Genomic DNA, 19,890 nt, shown 5'->3' with positions numbered 1-19,890 from the left:
TTGGCATGTTTTTATAATGCATATGTTGTATGCTTCAAATATAAAGAGATAAAGCTTTTAAAAAGTACATTTTGATTATACTATTTTATGAATTCTGCAATTTTTAATTTATATAAGCAATAACGAGTAAATATTTGTCTCTTTCGAGATTAATTGTAAACATCTGTTGTAATCTGGCAACTGCTGATTTGACGATTGCCAAATCTATCCTCTAATCTATCAAAGGGTAATTGCTAAAAAAATTTCTATTAAGTAACTGCAATTAATCTACAAAGAAACAAATATTTACTCATTGTTGTTTTATATAAATCAAAAATTGCAGAATTCATAACATAATATAAACAAAATGTACTTTTCTAAAGTACAATTCCTACTAGAATTTAGCAATTTATGAAATCGAGGAAATTTATCCTGTAGGATAAATATTATTTATACGAGTATTTAATGTTTAATTATTTATTATATTCATTAATTTATTTAAATATTTATTTGAAGAATCAACCACATGTACATATATATATATATATATATATATATATATATATATATATATATATATATATATATATATATATATATATATATATAGGGGTGGGTATAAGTCAGTATGATAGTCGACCTTGAAACGAACGAATACCGGTTTTTTCGTGCGTTTAGTCGTTGTGTTTCGAGTGAAATCGACGAATAAGCTAGAATATGTTAGACCAGCATTTTCCTGGATGGCTCGGTAGAAGTGGAAACGAACCGTGGCCTCCAAGGTCGCTAGACATTACTCCTATAAATTTTTCAATTGGATAACAATCGACTTACATATTATCAATGAAGATCTCGCGATGTTTGCTCGCATTATCAATTTGTTCGAAAACGTTATTTGATGTGCACTGAGATGAATTGTGAACATTTTTATCACTTATTGTAAATACCTACTTTTCTTTGCAAATTTGCTAGATGACTTATGCCTACCCCTGTATATATATATATATATATATATATATATATATATATATATATACACTTTATACACTGTAATATAAAATCTTATCGGCAAACTATTTTTTTAGTTGTATTTTTATGCGGCGTTTTATTTTTTATGCACACCAAGAATTGACTGGTTTTAATGGTGTTTACTTCCTATATGTAATACTTATTTTAATATGTAAATAAATACTGATATATATTTTTTAAATATCTACCAATCGTAGTTTTAATTTAGAAGGTTTAAATTTTATTTTCTGCAAATATCTCTTTAAGTATTTATATCTCTAACTATACAAGTTTTACTACAAACTTTTTTCTAGTCTAAACATACTTCCACAACTGCTGCAGGAATAAGTGTTAATAAAAGATAAAAATTGAGAAGTTGCATATCTATTAAACCATAAACTAAGAAAACACAACTACATGTTTTGTACATACTAATACAAAATTTAGAAAATAAACAACAATTAATTGCAAATGCAGTGCAACAGAATAAGTTCTAAAAATGTGTTAAATGCGTGAGTTTTGCTGCGAACTAAATGGTAAAGTCATAAGCCGACTGGCTAAAGATAATATTAATGTAGATGTAAATATAAAAATGTAAATACCAAAAAAATAACAAATAGTGTTAAACTACATACGTTTCTGCTTGTTAAACAGAAGGCCCAGAATTATTTTTAGGAAAATCGTTGCTAATTACGTCGACGCTATATTCAAAATAATACAATAAAAGTGCCAATTTTGTATTATTAAAATAGAAAATTCTATTGTTTTCGCCGCAACTGTTTGGGAACTAAGAGTCCAGTCGTCTAAAAATCATGCTATACTGAATTTTGTTATAAATGTCCATTTAGGTACCCCAAAAAAGACGCAAAAAAGTTTACCACTTTTACCCCCCGGCTTCCCCCTAAAACGCTTCCTCGTATGGGGAAAACGGAAAAAATCAATTTATCAGAAACCTGTACTTACGCCGGAGAAAAAAATGTTTCAAATAAAAAATGTAGTTAAGATAAGTCTGAACAAAAATGTGTATTAGCACTTTTTGTGTAGAATAAACCTTTCTCTCAAAAACAACGCTTGAAGTGACCGGTAATTTTAAATGTGCCACGCGCGCGAAATCCATCTCTATTAATAAAAATGAATCACCGAAATGTTTGTACGGGCATCAATTCCGAACGACTGCACCAAATTAGATAATTTTTTGTTGTGTTCTGTATTATCAGGAGAATGATTATATGAAAGATAATTTCCAAAAAATTACACGGAAACACAGTTTTTCTGTAATTTTAAATCGCAAGATAACTAATAGATGGCGCCATACTACGACTAACAAAGGAAGCTCTGATTAACAAAATAAATAAAGAGTTATTATTATTGAAGAATACATATGCATAAACAGTTGTGCCTCCTTTGTTACTGTGCTTTAATAAAATAAACGCTGCCTGTATTTAAACAAAGTACAGACCAGAGAACTTTTATTTAAAGATCCCTTATTTTGACGCAACTTGTCAAAATACGTGTAGAAAGAAAAAAGACGGCTATCTTCACTCTTCACTTTTATTTACAATATAAATATTTGATTTAATTTCATGTATGTTTTGTTTTATTTATTGAATACTGATTTTAGTATTATTCTCAATTAGCAAATCTTTATTAATATTGTTTTACATTATAATATTCGTAAGTATTTACGATAATATTTGAATACGTGAATACCTCTTATTTTATATTTTTACCTATTTAATAAAATCTGTTCTTTTTATAACAAAATTAATGTGTTTTATTTCAAAAATGTCACGTAAGAATTTAAATAGTCGTTGTAAAGGATAAAAACGATGGATAGAAACGAAATCAAATAATCGATCTCTATCTAATCACTAATGATCAGAAAACCGAAATTTAAATAAATCTGAAGAAAAAAAGCATTTGAAAATTTAGTTGTAACAAAACATTTCAAAGTAAATAAGTAATGAAAAAGTGTTGTTTTTGTTTGATGATCAAATGATATCGAATTTTCACCGTTGAGTTGATACAAATTTAATTTAAAATTGATTACCGTAACTGACATTCAAAATCACAGGTCGCTACACCCGTTGTTTCTGAGAGAACGGTCTTTCTACGGGGCGTTTTTCTACGTATTTAGGGTACGGGGTACTCTCCCCTACAATGCGGCGTTTTAGGAGAAAAACGTTGTGTTAAAGTGGTCAACTTTTTTTGCATCATTTTTAGGGTACCAAAATTGACATTATCAGCAAAATTCAGCTTGTTCGTATGATTTTTAGAGGTTCGGTGCTATTTTCATCTCTGACGACTGGAGTATAACATGTCCAAATAATTTTAAACTCAAAACAGAAATCGAGATGTTACAAACTTTAATAATATTTATTAGAACATATACGTGTAAGTCCAGCTCCAAGTGTATGAAAATTGTAAAATGTGAATGTAAATAAATATTAGCTGATACAATATAAAACCACAGTGATAAATATCAGTAGCACATGGATCTGAAGACTTTATGCAAATAACAACCATAAGCAACTAATAAAAGGGGCCTACAAATTATTGTTATTTGCAAATAGAAGAAATGCTACGTCTGGTCAATTCTTCTCTATGCAGTTGAAACGTGGACACTTAAAACACCAACCGTAAATAAATTGGAGGTCTTTGAAATGTGGAGCTTCCGAAGAATTCTCAAGATTTAATGCACATCACATACCTCAAACGAAAAAGTGATAAATACAACAGGCAAGGAAAACTTTTCAACACAGTGAAAGTTAGAAAAACATCATATCTAGGCCACATACTGAGAAATAATTAGTACCAATACGCTCAACTAATAGTGAAAAGTAAGATCGAGGTAAAGAAAGGGCTAGAAAGGAAAAGACTATCGTGGCTAAAAAACATCCGACAATTGACAAGGCTAAATTTTGAATAAGAACAGTTGCAGACAGAGAATAATTTGCAATTGTAGTAGCCAACCTCCACTGAGAAGAGGACACTTTCAAAATAAGAAGAATCTACAGAAGTTTAAAGTTTCAAATGTATTAATAAGGCAAAACTATAAAAACAAAGATATTAATCTATGATGTAAGATATTGAACTTTTTGCTGCAGAAGCCTGCTTTAAAATAGACCGAACTCTGCAGGCTCAAGGTATTAAAAAGTGATGTTAACGGCATACATTGAGAATATTATGGACTGATAGGGTTACGAACAGAGAATCGTTCTAGAAATATTCTCAAACCAGAGCTACTATATCGCCACTTTCCCGTGAATATTGGAATGAAAACTGGAGTCCTGCATTGTTTTCCGATGAAACACGATTATGTCTTACGTGTTCCTATAAACGTGTATGAGTTTGACGAGGACCAGACGAGAGAAATCTTCACACGTGTATTGCCGAGCGACTTTCATTTGGTAGACAATCAGTTACAGTATGAGGAGACATATTTTTCATGCTTATATGGAGTTAGTGTTGTAACGAGCATTGGACGTTTTCTGCGCATGGGTACCTGACATAGGTTTTAGAGGACCATGTTTTACGGCTCATAATTATTCTTGGAAACGACGCAACATTTATGCATGATAATGGCCGACTTAACCTCACACATTCTAGTGGACCATCTATTGTCAGTTCTTCTCGCTAAATGTCCCGCCCACTGCCATTTTAAATATTTGATTCTGTGGATCAGTGATCTAGGTTTTCTGTCTGATCCATTTTATTGTTCTGCGATCTTTCTTTGTTATGCCTAACATGCATCCCTCTTAAGACCTTTGAGTGATTTTGAGTTTCGTTATTATATCTTTCTTTAGTGCTAAAGTTTCGCAGCCATATGTCAGGATTGATCGAATGGTCTTTTGTTCAGGTGGAGTGGCATTCTGGTTTTGAATATAACAGCATTTTTACCAATAGATGTCTGAGCCAACTTCATTTTTCTGTTGATTTCTAGGAATAAGGGGCATATATATATATATATATATATATATATATATATATATATATATATATATATATATATATATATATATACATGTTCTTCTTTGAGTACTATGCACAAATTAGGCGTGGGTAGCTTCCATGACTATTTGCCGATATTGCGCGGCATTTAACAATTCATCTGCTGATAAGCCAGTCCATTGATGAAGGTTTCAGAGCCATGAATATTTCTTCCTACCAATTCTTTCTCTTTTTTATCATCTTCGTCAAGTTACCTTTGCCTTGACCTATTCTGTTTAAGGCTTCTATGTTTAAGATGCGTTGAACCGATGATATTTGAGCATTCTACGATATGACCACAATTCGAAGGCTTCCAATTTGCTCAACATATTATCCTTCATAATCCAGGCTTCACATTTATATAGTAATACAGGACACACACATTTTAGGAACTTGATTCTTAGTTGTAAGTTCAGCTGAGAATTGCACAGTACAGATCTCATAAATGCTCCTCTTGCAATTTTTATACGAGTTTAATTTCTTCATCAGGATTTAGTGTCTCGTTTATCAAGTGACTCAACATTGAATAGTAGGTAGATTAAGACTTAAGCCTGGTTTGAAGGTTATTGTATTTCTACAGAACAAGACACTGATACGTGACGAGTGAGGGAAGTAGGCAGATTGAGACCCAGAACTCGAACGGAATCATACAATATATAAATATATATATATATATATATATATATATATATATATATATATATATATATATATATATATTATCGAGATGTGCTACAACGAAGAAAATACAGTAGAGGCAAAAATTATTAGTAGCATTACTAACTAAATTAAAAATTTGTATATCTGGACAAAAAAATTGTTTTGAGTAGTTCACGTAAAAACCCATCCAACAAAAAATATTCATTCTACCTATGTAGACCTGATCCTGCTGCCTCTGTTAAGTATAAAAATATTTTTCCAGTAGATTTCAAAATATGTTAATATTTTGTTGTTTTAGTAAAATTATTTCTTGATTTTACATTAAAGACCTTATTTATTAATCTTTAGTAATATAACGGAAGATTTTTAAACTTAACAGGTTATGGTTTAAACATTAACTACAGAAAGACAGGATTACGTTTTTACATTTAATCTAAACTACAATGTAGATTTCATTTTATAATAATAATTGGCAGATTGGCTAATTGATATAATCACAAATACAATCAGAGTACAAATTGTCCAAAATACACAACCATATAACCACTAAAATATATAATATTACAATCATACAACGATTCAAATATTAAAATATAATTTTCTTTGTATTATATTATAAATTTTTATGATATAGTATTTTGAATAAGAGGTAGATGCAAACAAAAATCTTAATATTTTTAATGAAACATCAATATTTATAACATCAAACAATAATATAATAAAAGTCAATATTTATTTACGATTTTTATTTATAAACGAACTCTACACCACATAAATACGCTTTTTTTTTTTAAATAGTTTAATTAACAATTATTGACCCACAATTATTCTGATGACCAAAACAATATTTACAACTACCATTGCACTAATCTAGTTAGGAAACCCTATCCTCACTGGAAAAGCACTTTCTACAAGTTCTTTGTTTATGTCTCTTTTATAAGAACAAGTTATTTTTGTTAATTAATATTTGAATAGCGTGTCTCCTAAGTTAGAACATAGTATTGTCTGATGCTAATATGAGGGTTCTTCAATCAGGAAATGTACATATCTGAATAAATTATCTATCTTATCTTATCAAGTAAATATGTTACGTATTACCTGCCCTTTTATGCGGAGTTAAAACCTGGACAATTAAAGAAACGCAACTGAAAAAGACTTGCCACTGGAGTGGATGCACATAAATACGATGATAATGCGTAACTGAAGAAGTCAATACAACTGTAAACAAATTACTAACTCAAAACACAAAATTTAACTGTGACCTAAATTTATTGCCACTACTACTGCAACTACTTTCTAAACCGCACGATTTAGTCAAATGCCCTCCTTATCATAAATACTCCTATTCTTTGACGATCCAAATAGTCTTTGCATCGAAAGTTTACACTACCAGTAACATCTTTGAATTTGCAAACAGTATTAACAGTCAATTAACAAACAGTATTTAATTGAAAATTGATAATAGAATAATGAGTTAAGATAGCCAGTTTAAATATCTTAATACGAACAATAGAAAAAGAGATCCCACAGACATAAACAGTTAAAATATACTTTGTTATAAAATAAATTACCGTCGATAGAAAGACAAGATTTAGATGATAATAATTATCAATCTTCCATTAGAAAAATGTAAAGTTGTAATTATAAGTGTGATGTAGATAATATGTTTAGGAGCATCAGCAGTAACATTTGTCTTTCCAAAAATAAAGAAATACAAGATGTTACTATCTGGTAACAAAACTATATTTTCTATGCTCTATTAACTATATAGTGCACCATGAGTCAATATTATATGTATTAAATATAAAGTATTATTGCTACTAAACTAACACATAAAATTTTTTAATATAATGGCCAAACTAGACATCAGAGTAAATGTAATTATATCAAATTTAAACCAACTAAGAGTAAGTAACTACATTTATCATCTACTGTATAAAATATATAGAGAGGAATAACATTTAAAAAACGAATCAAAATATTTTTAAGGAATCACTGGTCCAATAATCACAAATGGCAAGTTGTGCGGAAAAAAATTTTCTACAGCAAACCGATATCCCTTAAAGCGCCTTCTACGGCTTCGTCCTTAACAAAATTATAAAAGTACGTTAAAAACTACGCTAAATAATAAACAAGGTAATATGCTTCAAAATGATTAAAATATATACAAAAAAAACTACTCGACTCTGAACTTGGCGAATAGAAACTTATATACGATGCCTGTTTTTTAGGTAATTGCCGTTTTAATATCTAAAAACAATTACAATTATGGGGCCTGATAATATTGCACGAGAAGCTATTGTTTACATCATCATAGAAATTTACCGCCTAATTTGATATACTCATTGCAACACAGTATACACGACAGAAACACGTCGTACTAAGTCGCTACCGCAATTGCAAAATGGTATTTACTTAAACAACACGCCTCGTATACAGTTTCCAAAGTCGAAGTATTCTGTACATTATACATTATCATGACATTATCATCAGATATATATATATATATATATATATATATATATATATATATATATATATATATATATATAACAAAATAGTTATATCGACGGAAGGCCACCGTAAATCCGTAAATACGTATTTCTGACTATTTGGTCTTCATCAGTACCATGCAGCCAAGTTAGATAAGAAGCATATTAACTTAAGAAAGTATCCCTACAGGAGCAACACGACCAACGTATATATATATATATATATATATATATATATATATATATATATATATATATATATATATATATAGACAGATTGTGCAATTAGGTCGGCATCATACGGCAAACTTTTTTATTATTAATTTTATGAAAAAAAGTTATTCTTTATAAAAAATTTTGCATGATCTATCAGATATCAAATTTTGTCAATCTTATACGAGGTATGTCAAAAATTATGAAATTCGCTCGAGTAAAGTAAGTACCTTTATATTAAAAAACTATGTTTTAATATGCAATTAAATCCTAACTAAAATTTTTTTTTTTTAAATATTTCTCAAATTACTGATACCAAACATAATTTTTATTTATTACAAAATTGATAACTCCTTATTAATTTTACTAAAAAAACTTATTCCACGCAACAACCTCTGCACAGTCTAAAATCTAAGATGCAATGAGATATCCAATTTTATTAATATTATACGAGGTATGTCAAAAAAGATGAATTTCGTTCAAGAATAAAGTACCGAATATTTGTATAATTATGTTTTATTATGTAATTACATGCTTCCACTTGAAATATGTATGTATATATATATATATATATATATATATATATATATATATATATATATATTGATTTATAGTATCAGCAATCGGTATCTGTAGGAAATAAAACTATTTGTTCTGTCTTAATATTTCGTCAAGATTTTGTGACTTCTTCAGGAGAAAATAATAACAGTATTACAATAACTGACTACGTACCATCAATTACACTTTATAATTCTCTACTATTAATTCTATCTTTCCACTTTATAATATGGATAATACTGTCATAACAATTGTTTATTTTAACTTATTCACTAAAAATTGTACAATGGGAATTCACTCTATAAAATATTGCGGTTACCATAACTCCTAAATAAATTAAAATCAAACAAAAATGTCATTTATCTAGATATGTTAACAAAATTTAAATTTTTACTCGTATAGTTGTAAGTATTGAAATATTCACTTTGTTTACATATAATAATTATTCTAATAAATTTACAGTTTTCTCCTGAAGACGTCACAAAATCGTGACGAAATATTGACACATAGAACAAATAGAGTTTTATTTCTTACAGACCGATTGCTGATACTATAAATCAATATTTAAAACAGTACGGTCGAAAATAATTTGAAATATATATATATATATATATATATATATATATATATATATATATATATATATATATATATATGTATATATATATATATATATATATATATACATATAATTTTTTTCTTCCTTCTAGAGAGAAGTCCTTCTCTCTATTCGGAATGCCGAATATAGGCCTCTCCTAATTCTCACCATTCATCTCTGTTGTTTGTAAGACGTTTCCACATTGGTCCTGCAGTTCTTTTAATATAGTCGCTCCAGCGCATTTGCGGTCTTCCTCGTGGTCTTTTGGCTTCATATGGCCGCCAATTCCCGATTTCTTTATTCCATCGGCCATCCTTAAGACGTTCGTTATGTCCAGCCCATTTCCATTTCAGTTTAGCTGCCTCTTCGACAGCATCTTTTACTTTTGTTCTATTACGAACGATTCTTCATTGGTTTTATTGTCTTTGAGTGAGATACCCAACATCTATCGTTCCATAGCTCTCTGAGTTTTTCTGATCTTCTCCATGTTTATTTTAGTGAATTTCCAGGTTTGAGCTCCATATGTAAGTACAGGTAGGATACAGGAATTAAACACTTTGGTTCGCAGTCTTTGAGGTACATTTTTATTTTTAAGTACGTATGAGAGTCTTCCGAATGCTGCCCATCCTGTCAACTCATTAAATTGTGATACATATTGGAAAAATTTTTGATGTCATTCTTATTATTGATAGAATTTAGATCTTTTTTATGTGAATCATCTCCAAAACGTATCTTTTGTTGTAGTTTGTTCTTTTTCCAAAATCTTTACATTTTCCAAATTAACAAATGGTTATTTTCCAAAAAATTCTCGGCTAAGGCTGTTGTGTTTGATTTGTTGGTTTGTATCATTTCGCAATCGTTTTTAGATTTATTAAAATTCTACAGTTAAACATACTTTAAAAGTGTAAACAATAGTTAATTGCTAGCTGCGCTTTCGGCTTACAAAGCCATCTTCAGAGCTATGCTACAATGGAATAACTTAACATAAGTAACTAATTTAAGTGTTACAATGTTTAACTTATGTCAAAATTTTTAAAAGTACCTCAACTAAAGAGGTTAATATTAAATCCACAGACTTCTTAACATCTCTATGTCCCAAGACAATTATAATAAAGAAATTTCAATTATTAAACAAATAGCAATCAACAATAGTTTTCCACGTTCTACTATAGATAAAGCCATTAAAAGGTCAATACTCTAAAGGAGACTAAAGCAAGCCCTTAACTTACAAAAAATTCCCAACACTACATCCATTTATAGATATTTATCTTACTCAGGACCAATTTTAGAAAAAATATCAAGAGTACTTTGTAATAAGGTCAGTAACTTAAACATCACTTTCAAAACCAAGCACATTAAGTCCATCTTTAGCAAAAACACAGCCAAAATTGACAAATTAAATAAAAGTGGTATTTACAAACTGTCTTGTGAGGATTATAACATGACTTGAACAATAAGAACCCTTTCACAGAGAATCAAAGAACATCTTAATAACACAGATAAATCAAACTTTGGACATCAAATAAATTTTAATATTCATTCATTTTCTCATTCAAAAAATAGTAAAATTTTGAACCCTGATTGTTGCTTACACATAAGTTCTCAATTGGAACTATAAACCTCTTTTTGAATTATTCTGATGTAGCTGATTGTTGCTTAAACACACAAGTTCTTAATTGCAACTATAAACCTCCTTTTGAATTATTCTGGGAGACTTTAGAGGAAGAACAATCAAAATAAATTTTTCATTTATTTAAATTCCATTCAAAAAACACGAAATCAAGTTTCTTCTTTATATACTTATAAATGATTTGAATTCTTGTTTTGGGGGAAAACTTGTCAATTGAACCTTTTCTGGACCTTCAGTCAATTTCAACATGTATGCTTCCAAGATTTATGTAATTTAATATTAGACAGCCTTTGATACATTTCTCATTTTATTTTAAATTTCAATTCAAAAATTTTTTAAAATTTAAATAATCTTAATTTCCTATTGGTGACACATTTTAAAAAGCCATCTTTAGATTCAACTTATTCTATTTCAAATCCAGATGGTTGGCTGCTGGCATCCATACAATAAACAAAAAAACTTTATTGTTTTTTTTTGTGGATTCTCTTAATGTGATGTCTTTTTGAATAGTTGTTTTAACTTTTGAATAAAAATTTTGTATTTTTTCATCAAGGGGATCTCTCTTTAGTAGTGGTACTTTTAAATTTTGACTTAAGTTAAAAGTTAGAACACTTAAATTAGTGACTTATATTAAGTTATTCTAATGTATTTGTAGCGGAGCTCTGAAGATGGCTTTGTAATAAAAAAAGCGCTCAGCTAGGAATTAAATATTTTACAAACTTAAATTTTTAACATACTTTTCCTTCATAAAAAAAGGACATGTGCACAGAATACTTCTTTACAAGATATTTTGTAGATATTATTATATTAAAACGCAGATTTGACAACGTAAACAACAATGATGGTCGATGATGTGAAAAAGAAGCAATAAGAAAAATCGTATACCTACATTATTTCCTTTAAAGTTAATTCAAGTCAAATACAAATAACGTCAAGTTTGACGTTAAAATTTTCGCACATATTAGATTAAATTTAAATACAATATTCATAATATTTACTGTTTCACTAGAAAGTACGTTAAGTTTTAAACTAGATATTGCACACAACATAAAGCGCTAAAATCGGCAACATTGCCTCGTACGAGGGAATTGGAATTCTTCGATCCCTTCCGACACCTAGACAGAAAACGAGAAAACCATTTAGTAAAACATAACAACGCATGGGATACACACTCCGTCCGTCGATTTTTGTTTTCATTGCGTATACCCGGTTCATTTCTTATAACATTAACTCGATAAAAATACTGACCTTTAATAAGGTGGTACATTTGTATCGGTTTTTAATAATGTGAACAATTTTTTGTGGTTGAATAAAAAATAAAAGCGCATTTCTTTAAAAAGATAAAACAAATTCCTAATACGATAAGAAATAATTCTCTATGCCTCACAGAAATGATTCAAATATTTGACCTTCTACGGCTGAACAGTATCCCAATCTGCCATAAAAACTTCTGCGGACACATGAAAGAATTTCTGCTGTAACAGAATTAGAGACTTCTCTTATTCGGTTTTATTTATTCATCAAAATTTTGGGCTCTAGCCTCAGGATGATCGTAGATGATGCTTTATAAATACCTCCAAAAACAGAAGACCATAAGCGTAAGATCTGGAGATCGCTCAGGCCACTTAATATCGCCTGTTTCACTGATAACTCGATTCGAGAAAGTATTGTTTAAGTACTCTCTAATTATTCGAGTGTTGTGAACTGAACAGCCGTCTTGATGAAACCAAACATTCTCCAGATTTACTTCAGGAGATTTACTTCAGGAATATTGAGAATAGCGGGAAGAACATGATTCCGTAACAAATCGAGGTATACTCTACACTTCAAGTTGCCCTCAATAAAAAATTGTCCTATTATGCGGTTTCCTAAAATGTCAGTCCAGACGTTACTTTTTGAGTACGATATTCGGTAACAACACCTCTGTGCTGGTTCTCCCGCGCCCAATACCTCGTAATGGAAGGATTGTGTCTCCCTACTAACGAAACAAAAGATTCATCAGTGAATAAAATTTTTTAATAAAACGTGGTTCATTATTAGCCTTCGTTATTAGTTTCACAAAACTCCATTCTTCGAAAGTAGTCCTGTAAATAAAGCAGCTACTTTGTCGAATATTTAACTTTTTGCTTTTTCCATACTTTCTTTACGGTAACATTGCTAACATCTAACCCTCTAGAAACGCTTCTGCTTGAACGTGTCGAACCTACCTCGATTGTTGCAAAAATTTGTGTATCCCGGTATTCTCTTTCCTCAAATTTTTCTGGTAACACTTCTTGAGCGTGGCATTTTCTGTAATTTTTAAGGCAATAACAACTCTCAAAATTTTTAACAATATTATGAATTGACTGTACGCAAGGAATTGGTCTCCCCTCAAAACACACAGAAAATAAATCTACACACTGTAGTCCAGAATTACCACCATAAAACTATTTTATTATTAAATTTGAACCTTTTCTGCGGGCGTTAAAACAGACATGTTTACAAAAATAAATTAAAAACCTACGCTGTTATTGTTTTAAACAACCACTGTATAATGACAAATTATTGAAGACGGGTCAACGGAGGTTCGTGGAAAGTCGACGGCGCGCTTTGTTGCCATTTATAGGGTATATATCTAATTTAAAACTTAACGTACTGTATCACAAAATACTAGTAGACCAGGGCGGATCTGTTTTGAGGTGAATAATTCAGTAATAATTATTTACTTTCCTACCTCTCAAATAGGTAGGGAATATTATTAAAAAAATTAAAATATTTAAAAACCTTTTTTTTTCCATTTTCCTTAATTATATATAACTGTTTTACTATATTATAAAGATTTTCTAGGCGAATTACGAAGATCATAAGTGCAATCTAGGTGGTTGAAAAACATTGAATAAGAAAAGACTTGTTTCCTCCCTTTTTTGTATTTATGGTTATTTTGCAGAAAGGGTAATAAATGAAAACATTTTTAACCAGTCGTATCGTATAGAAAATTCCATTATCACTATTTTATTTAATTACTACTTTGATCCAAAATGAATCGTTTTGAAGTTATAATCAAGGAAAGTAGAAAAAAAAACGATGTTTTAGTAATTTTTAAATATTGTAATTTTTTAATAATATGCTTGATCTATTTGAGACGGATAATAAATCAATTATTATTACTGAAGTTATCACACAACTTTTTCTGCAAAAATCAGAATGCCCCTTCTCACATTCAAATGGTTGTTTTTTCACAGATCTGACCCGGTCTATATAGTGATATTTATATATTTTATTTATTTATTTAAAAAATTTTAAAATAAATTAGTAAGCTATAGTAAAGAGCTTATTCAATTCCACTTTCAAGAGGTAATTTTTTTATATATAAAAACTTTTTTTATGAAATACACATTATATTATTGCTTATTCACAATATTTTAGGTTTGTTGGCATTACACAAACCTTTGTGATATTAATAAATAGTAGATAACTCTGGAAATAATACCAAGAGTTTGTCATTTGCACTCCATAAATTAAAGTTGAATTGGCATACTGTTTATTCAATGGTAATTAATGAAAAGTATTGTTTTTTGAGTACTAATTTGTCTATAAATTTTATGTTATTGAAAATTTATAAAGTTAAAGTAATTCTAAAATTACTGTTAGGGAATTTCTAAGCAGTTTCGACGTAGTGTAGCGATGTAGAAATATAATTGATGACAATGCAATACCATCAATGATATTTCTCTTAAGGAAATAATGTATATACAAGCGGTTTTGGGGTATAATTTAATTAAAAAATGAAGTTGACAATGTTATGACGATCCTAGGAACTTTAAACGACATAATGTATATAAAGCTAATTTCACGTACAATTTATTTTAAAAATTAAGTATACATGAACATCAGTATTCTGTTTCCGAAATATTTATTCGTGGTTAATTTTAATAGCTAATTTAGTATTTGTGATTTTAAAGTTTTATGTCATTTTTACGTCAACTATATAATTATAAAACACATTTAAGAATCAGTTAGGTAGCTATTCAAGTAAAAGATTGTGTAAAAACAACAGCATTTATTAATATTCAATTTACATTACAACTATAACTAGTACATTCTATTAAGGGAAGCAAATACTGATAATATATTAAACTTTGTTATAATTTATTAAATTAGATTAGGTAATAGATATATCTGCTAATTGTATAAGTAAATGATATATTTTAATAGTAATTTAACTTTATTCATTCCATTTGCAAGATGCTTTAGTTTAATTGACTGGTGGCAGAACTAACGACTATAATTTTTTATTCAGTCAGTGCAAAGATAACCAAAATAATATTTAAATTAATAATATTCAACAGAAGATCAGAAAGACAATCATCAAATTAATCGACTCTAATCTTGACTAGAATAAAATATAAGCATCAACTACAAGTCAAATCCAAAAAATATAATATGGGTTTATGTACTATTTGTAGTACTAAAAGTATATCTCAAATATATTAGATTATATGTTTTATGGTAAGAAGAGAAGATAATTATGGATGTCAACGGAGTCAATTGACTCTTCTGAACTTGCAACTGAAAATATTATTTTACTCCTAATTCGAAATAGCAAGAAATTATATAAAGGTATTCAATTGTGATAAGAAATCAGATTATAAGTTGGAAATATAGGTTATTAAAAATCTGTGAAGGGAAGTATCAAAAACTTAGTCAGGATATCTGCAATACAAATCAATGAGATATTTAATTTTTATTTATATGAAAAGGTAAATTAGAAAATATGAATATCATATTCCGATTTGGTATATATGCGACATAATCCTTAGTTTAAGAATCAGAATTAGATATTGGTCTTTTATAAAAAAATCACCCATTGATTAGTTAACTACATAATGCCATAATTTAAAGCATATTGCAAGAGAATACCGGTAACGAAAAACTATAAATAATTCTTGGTAAAATTGTATGATGCAGTCTTTATAATGGACTATATACATATTTTGCTTAGTTCATACAGGAGGACTATTATGATACTAAATATTTCGCTACACAATTCAATAAATATTTACATTTCTTGGATACACATTCAAAATATATGAGAATAAACATTATAGCAGAAACGATATCAGGACGAAGGAATGGTGGTGGGTTATCACAGTGTATAGAATAAATTAGTTTAGGTATGTCAGACCTATGTAGTTCAACTCGTAATCATATCGATAACTAAATTTAGGTAAAGCCAATACATAGAAGACTAAAAATTTCCGATAGATTTTGAATATCATGGAGTAATAGCGAAGACCTTAGAATAGGGTAAAACCGACTTAGATCTACACTTAGACACATACTTCTAAATTCAAGAAATAACTAGTTCTATACAGAGTATATAGAAAAAGAATATCTTTAATTAAAATATTACTTACTTTATAACTTACACCAGGAACGTCATTTATTAATTAAGGATCAAATAAATAAAAATATTGTATGACTAGGTAGGAAATATAAAGCAAAATAAATCATTGCACATGATAACAAAAACAGAAGAGATAAATTAAAGAAATAAACGTGTTAAATATCATTAGTCCATTATAACCGTAGTAATACATGTGCAAAGAAATAAATATACTATTAATATTATTAAATATGTTCATATGTTCAATAATGGTTCATATTAGTCCTCCATTTTTTTTCAAGTTTGGCATTTGTAACAATGACTAGATTATGAAAATATAAAAACAAAATACAGAAAATACTGTACAATCACTAACGACTAAATTAATTCGTGTCGGAGCAGAAATTAAAGCAACATTAATAAGCATTGGTTACATTAATACATCGTACTGTATATAAAATACTATATTCGAGTTAAATATAAAAAGTTAATGGTTCAACAATATATCTGAGACTGGTACGATAACTATTAAATTCATATTTTTCTCTATTTTACTTTTTATAAAAATATCCTTTGTTTGTGAGAAAAATTTTTAACTTGAGGAATATATGGTTATGTACAAATTCAACAATACCTAAAACAGAATATTGTATGTGATAGCACATATAAAGATATAGAACTTTTTCTAATATAAGATTACACAAATACAATACAGTACAATGACAAGCAATTGGTATGACCAAGAGTTCCAATAAAAAATATATAACGAATTTAAATAGAATCAGAATTTGACCAAAAAATGAAAGAAGTCTTTGAAAATACTTTTTTTTTAATCAACTTGTAGGCTTATATAAAGAAACAAAGCAAGAAGAGGAATTGTCTATAATAGGTAAGATAAAAAAAAATAAACCTAGAACTAATATATCTACAGACCCCGACAAACATTAACCAACCAATTGTCAATGCAATGCATTATTAGAATATGATCTGAGAAAAAAAGAACCTAGGCGTGGAGACTAGTACTAATGTGCTAGAGACATAAAGAGGCCGATCTTTAATAACTCTATAGTATATAAACCAAGAACAAGAAAAGAATAGCGCTGGTATGTTACTGTGGAAATATTACTATGAAAAAATATCCTTGATACAAATCTAGAAAATAGGCAAATAAAATTTAATAGATCTTTTAGAATTCAGCATACTCTTAGTACTTAAATAACTGGTGCAAAAATAAAAACATCTGAACTATTTTCACAGTTAACGCCCGTAACAGAATCTAGTTAAATAAAAATTTCCGCTAGCCATTTTTCCTACACGAGAACGGGAAATACCGAACTAAACATAGTCACTAATGATTAAAATATGCAAAAACTTATTCTTAACAGAACAAAACAGAAGAAATTTCAAGAAGTTAAAATACGCCGTCCAATGAAAAGTACAATTCAAGATGTTTGGGAAAGAGTAGGAAAAATTGAATATGGGGGGTGGGGCAGATATACTAACTGACAGCAGCGGTATCGGTATATTAAATATCTCAAATTAACTATTTGAATATGTGTTAATATTTACATATAAGTTGATATAAAGAGCGAGTAATTATTAATAATTTGTATAGTAAGATGTTTACTTTTATTTTAAACTATTTAATTCCGTGGAGCATGTTATTTAAAGAATCTTATATTGCATGTCGTGTTTCATTAAATTTTTATTATTAAATGATTAATTTCCTAAAAGGAGCATAAAAAGTAAAATAATGTGTAATATACCTATACATATATCTAGTATATTTTAGCATAAAGGAGAAAGTCAGGCATAACATACAGTATCATTTGTAAAGAGCGAAGCAAATACATGCCCAGTAGCTTTAGTGACAAAGCAATCTATCTGTCAAAAAGGATCATTAAGGTATTATGAAAAAGTGTCAGTGAAAAGCGGAGAATAAACAGACTCATCTAGTGGCATACGATATTTTAACAGCGTAACCTTAAATGATCTAAGTTATGCACATTTATTTCAGATAAACATCTGTATGTGTATCCCTACTGTATTGAATCCGTCCGTATTGAGCCGTATTTCTTATTTGAGGTGTTCTACTATTTTTAGGTTTGAACAATACCATTTGTGAAATCAGCTAACTTATTAACTCTGATTACAGAATTTAACACAACACCACACTGTAACACCAGAATATTGTTACAGTGTAAATGACATATTTTAGTACAAAACGAAAAAAGAGAGTATACCAACGAATATTTTTAGATAACAACTATTTATAACATTGAAGAATTAAAAAAAATAATATAAATTTAATATTTAAACAATCTCAGATATAACATTCTTATATTAAGCTCATTAAAGTAAAACTTTATTATATGAGTATGCTTCATGCATATGTTCATGCTATATCAAGCAATTTTAAGCAGATCAAATAACATGCAAATTTTATAAATACAGGTTCCCAATTTTCACAAATATTACTTGCAAAATTAAACATAACAACGCGACCATTCAGAACAAGTAACGAACAGAAAATAATGTCACTGCTATAGAAAATGGAACATTGAATAATGCCCATAATTTTATTTATTTATTGTATCAAATCCAATGATTTAATATCAAACAAATGAAGTGAATAGTAATTGTAGGAAATATGAAGACGAATTGGTAAATTTAAGACTGAATTTCAAATAATATGGTTCTACAAGTTATGCACAAAATCGCTTACCTTAAATTGGTGTTCTTTAGGATTTGGTTAATTTTGCAGACCCAAATGTGATTACTCAATTTATCACTGCTCAATCACTTCAATGAATTCCTTCCATGAAATTCCTGTTGTACGCGAGACGGTACCGCCAGATACGTAAGGTCCCGAATTCTTAACCATTTTCGTTTAAGGTTAGAAGCGAAGTCGTACCTTGTCGGTTAAAATCTAGTCATTGGAGCATGTCCATTTGGATATATGAGCGATTGTGTGCGTCGAAGTAAAATCATATTATATCGCGCTTTTGAATGAAATGCGACCAATAAGCACATAAGGTTTACCACCAATAAGTAAGGAGAAAACTTTAATAAAAAAAAGTATAACACAAAAATTTCATCTAATTTCTTTGATACTATTAATTTTGTATTTTTTTGGATTGATATGTTTTAAATTTCTTTATTAGCAGGTGACATTATTAGCTCAAGCTCTTTAAAAACATGGCAAGAAACATTGCCTACAGTAACTAATAGAATAATTTATGCAAGTAGTACTTAACATAACCTATAAGAGAAACGAACTCTTAACTGTCGTTTAGATCCTGTGTGTGCACAAAATGGAAAGGATAAAACATACATTTCAAGAAGCAATAGAATGAGGAAGTACACTGACATGTGCAACATTTTTCAATTATAAAATCAA

At 28.9% G+C, this 19,890-nt stretch overlaps 1 protein-coding gene across 5 annotated transcripts in view; it reads right to left on the bottom strand.

Annotated features, from left to right (window-relative positions):
- The window catches only part of AP-1sigma (AP-1 complex subunit sigma-2), a 35,323-nt gene that overhangs the window by 6,482 nt on the left and 8,951 nt on the right, over nucleotides 1-19,890 (bottom strand). Inside the window, exon 5 of one of the 5 annotated variants that reach the window (XM_072523169.1) lies at nucleotides 19,770-19,789. The exons of 3 other annotated variants lie outside the window; for them this stretch is intronic. In XM_072523169.1, coding sequence (XP_072379270.1) covers nucleotides 19,772-19,789 — 18 coding nt within the window. In that variant the 3' untranslated portion in view covers nucleotides 19,770-19,771. Of the gene's footprint in view, nucleotides 1-1,352; nucleotides 7,720-19,769; nucleotides 19,790-19,890 lie in introns of those variants that run through there. One more of the 5 variants, XM_072523166.1, reaches the window with a different exon arrangement.

Source organism: Diabrotica undecimpunctata, chromosome 2 (genome assembly GCF_040954645.1).
Source record: "Diabrotica undecimpunctata isolate CICGRU chromosome 2, icDiaUnde3, whole genome shotgun sequence".
NCBI lineage: Eukaryota > Metazoa > Arthropoda > Insecta > Coleoptera > Chrysomelidae > Diabrotica > Diabrotica undecimpunctata.
Note: the sequence above shows the minus strand (reverse complement) of the source record. Positions and strands in the feature narration are given on the sequence as shown.